The 3,531-nt window shown below is 51.2% G+C and overlaps 1 gene segment (V, D, J or C); it reads left to right on the top strand.

The window, feature by feature from the left end:
• The first annotated feature begins 2,499 nt into the window (after positions 1-2,499).
• On the top strand, positions 2,500-2,927 carry LOC116652615. The segment is given in 1 exon segment: positions 2,500-2,927. A coding segment is annotated over 1 exon segment (366 nt).
• The last annotated feature ends 604 nt before the right edge of the window (positions 2,928-3,531 follow it).

The raw sequence follows: 3,531 nt of genomic DNA, 5'->3' as shown, positions 1-3,531 counted from the left end.
TGGGTGGAATACTGTCGCTTGGTATAATGGTGCTTGGTGGTTAACAGAATTATGGGCCTGGCGGTGCAGGGCCGTGCCCCATTAACGAGGACAACGGGTCAGTAGCAACAGTGAGGCCTGCAGCTGACAGCCTGAAGGACGAGGAACTCGGCCATGTATTACTTGCGCCGAGAGGTTATTGTACACTTAATTGTGGTTTATGCTGTATAGCATCGACGTCGCTGCTGGATTTAATGGATCACCAGAGCCAGAATGGAAGATCAGAGCCCAGGTGCTGTCCATGTTACCAGCCTCATAACCACCATAACCAGCACCACCACCACCACTAAAGGCATTTTTGGTGCAGTAATACATGGCCGGTCCTCGTCCTTCAGAGTGTTCAGCTGCCAGCCTCACTGTCGCTCTCGCCCGTCAGATTCCTCTGATGGTGCGAACGGCCCTGCAACCACCGGCGCGTAGTATGATGTAACTACCTCATTCTTGAATACCAGAAACGACCCATTGCGCCTTCCTGGTGCCTGTCGCCCCCAGACATGGGATAACTGCTGAAGGGTTGAACCCTGAGCCCTTGCAGACCGAGGATAGAGGCCTTCCTTATGGGGTTTGGAGATCCCTATGGGGTCTCAAGTGTTGGTCTCTGTTGCGATCCCTTATGGGGTTCAGTGGTTCTCAGGAGGTCTTAATGAGGTTTCTATCCATTCCTCAGGATCTCGAATAGGGTCTCAAATGATATCTCAAGGGAACTCAATGTGATGCCTATGGGATCATTGTGGTGTTCTCAATGAGTTCCTGTATGGGTCTCTATGGAGTCTTATCTGCAGGCCTGTAGGAGGCCGTCAGCCTTGTCTTGCGAAGGCCTCCAGGGTTCCCTTCAAGCAGTTATGCCATGCAGTGGATGCGCAGCACCAGAAAGGGGCTGGAATATGTCCGCTGGTAGTTAATGGTGCTGCGTAGTACACAAGATACGTAGTTGCCAGCGGTGAAGCGGCCGCATGCCACCATTACGAGGGACAGACGGGCAGAGCACAGTTGAGGCTGCAGCTGAACAGCCTGCCAAGGACGAGGACATCGGCCATGTTTACTGCGCCGGAGGTTATAAATAGTGATGGTTACGACTGCTTATTGAGAATCGAACGTGCTGCTGGATGTTAATGGAATCAACCATTGCCCAGACTGGGGAGCTCGAGCCCAGGCTGGGAAGCTGAGCCATCAGTGTGAGCCAGTGTCGATCACATCGATGCTGATCCTGGATTGCATGGTGTCAGACACCACAGACAAGGGGAATATCCACATCCACATCAATATCCACATGCCAATCCACATCCAATATCCATCATCCATATCCATAATCCGATATCCATATCCATATTCATATCCATATCCATATCCATATCCATATCCATGTCCATATTAATATCGACATCCATATCCATATCCGTCAGCGTAACCATAACCATGACCATGACCATTACTATAACCATGACCATAACCAAGACCATGAGTATATCCAATGCCATGACCATAACTGTGTTTCATTACCTGACCATGACAATAACCGTTTCCATAACCATGACCATAACCATGACCATGACCATCTGCATCGTACTATCCCTTCCCACACCATCCCCACACACTGTGTGACACTTTCAGCTCCCAGCTCCCAGTCTGGGCAATGGCTGATCCCATTAAATCCACGAGTGATGTTGATCTCATCAGCAGCAGGCCAACCACCGTGAGCACATTTGTGAGTAATACGTGCCGAACTGGCCGAGTCCTCGTCCTTCAGGCTGTTCAGCTGCAGCCTCACTGTGCTCTGCCCGTTGTCCCTCGTGATGGTGGCACGGCCCTGCACCGCCGGCGCGTATCTTGTGGTACTACCATCACTCCAAATACCTGAGACCCACTCACACATTTGGGCCACACTGAGACCCCATAGGGATCCCATAGAGACAACACTGAGGCTCTAGTAGTGATCCCATAGAGACAGGGCTGTGCTGCACAACCTTGTGGGGTCGTTATATGGTCCCGTAAGAGGCACAACCCACTGCCATGCACCGTTTAGGGCTGGTGGCAGCCCCTGGTGTCCCATTGGAGCAATAGCTGCAAAGAAATGTTGACAGAAATAGAAGGAAAAGGGACAAAATCAGGCTGGGAAAGACAATGTGGAGCATCACCCACAGCTGCTCCATCTGCCGGCACAGCGCGGGGTTCAGACAGGACTGAAAGAAATGTGGTTTCCTGCCCCAAAATAGAGCTGAGCTGGGCCCAGCTGGGGCTGAGCAGCTGCTGGGGGCTGCTGACAGCATCGAGTGGGTGACAGAGCAGCACAGCACGGGGATGGAGGGAGATGGGGGTATGAGGAGTCATGGGGGGGCACAGGGATGGATGGGGTGGTGGTACAGGCTTCTATATGGAGGAAGGAGATTTGAGAACCCCATAGGGATCCCATAGAGACCACACTGAGACCCCATAGGGATCTTCAGACAACCATAAGAGGGCTCAGCCTCATCTGCAAGGCCTCAGGGTTCACCTTCAGCAGTTATGCCATGTACTGGGTGCGACAGGCACCAGGAAAGGGGCTGGAATGGGTCGCTGGTATTGATGATGATGGTAGTTACACATACTACGCGCCTGCGGTGCAGGGCCGTGCCACCATCACAAGGGACAACGGGCAGAGCACAGTGAGGCTGCAGCTGAACAGCCTGAAGGACGAGGACTCGGCCACATATTACTGCGCCAAAAATGCCTATAGTGGTGGTGGTGGTAGGGGTTCTGTTGCTTATGGGATCGATGTCGCTGCTGGATACAGACCCTACGATGCAGATGGTCATGGCCATGGTTATGGTTATGGTCATAGTCATCAGCATGGTCATGGTCATGGTTATGCTGACAGATATAGATGTGCATATTGATATGTATGTGGATGTTGATGTGGATATGGATATGGATGTGGATATTGATATGGACGTGGATATGGATGTTTATATGGATATGGATGTTGATGTGGATGTGGATATGGATATGGATGTGGATGTGGATGTGGATGTGGATGTGGATGTTGATGTGGATGTGGATATTGATATGGACGTGGATGTGGATGTTTATATGGATATGGATGTTGATGTTGATGTTTATGTGGATGTGGATGTTGATATGGATATGGATATGGATGTGGATGTGGATACAGATGTGGATATAGATGTGGATGTGGATACAGATGTGGATGTGGATGTTCCCACCCCTGTCTGTGGTAGATGACACCATCAATCCAGAATCAGCGTAAATGCAATCAACACTGGTTCACACTGTGGGCTCAGCTCCAGCACTTGGGCTCTGAGCTCCCAGTCTTGGCAATGGCTGATCCCATTAAATAGAGCTGAGACGTCGATCTCAGCAGCACCAGCCCAACTACTCCTACCAGCCTCTTTGGTGCAGAAATATGTGGCCGAGTCCTCGTCCTTCAGGCTGTTCAGCTGCAGCCTCACTGTGCTCTGCCCGTTGTCCCTCGTGATGATGGCACGGCCCTTCACT

This window comes from Coturnix japonica, unplaced genomic scaffold (assembly GCF_001577835.2).
Source record: "Coturnix japonica isolate 7356 unplaced genomic scaffold, Coturnix japonica 2.1 chrUnrandom469, whole genome shotgun sequence".
Classification (NCBI taxonomy): domain Eukaryota; kingdom Metazoa; phylum Chordata; class Aves; order Galliformes; family Phasianidae; genus Coturnix; species Coturnix japonica.
Note: the sequence above shows the minus strand (reverse complement) of the source record. Positions and strands in the feature narration are given on the sequence as shown.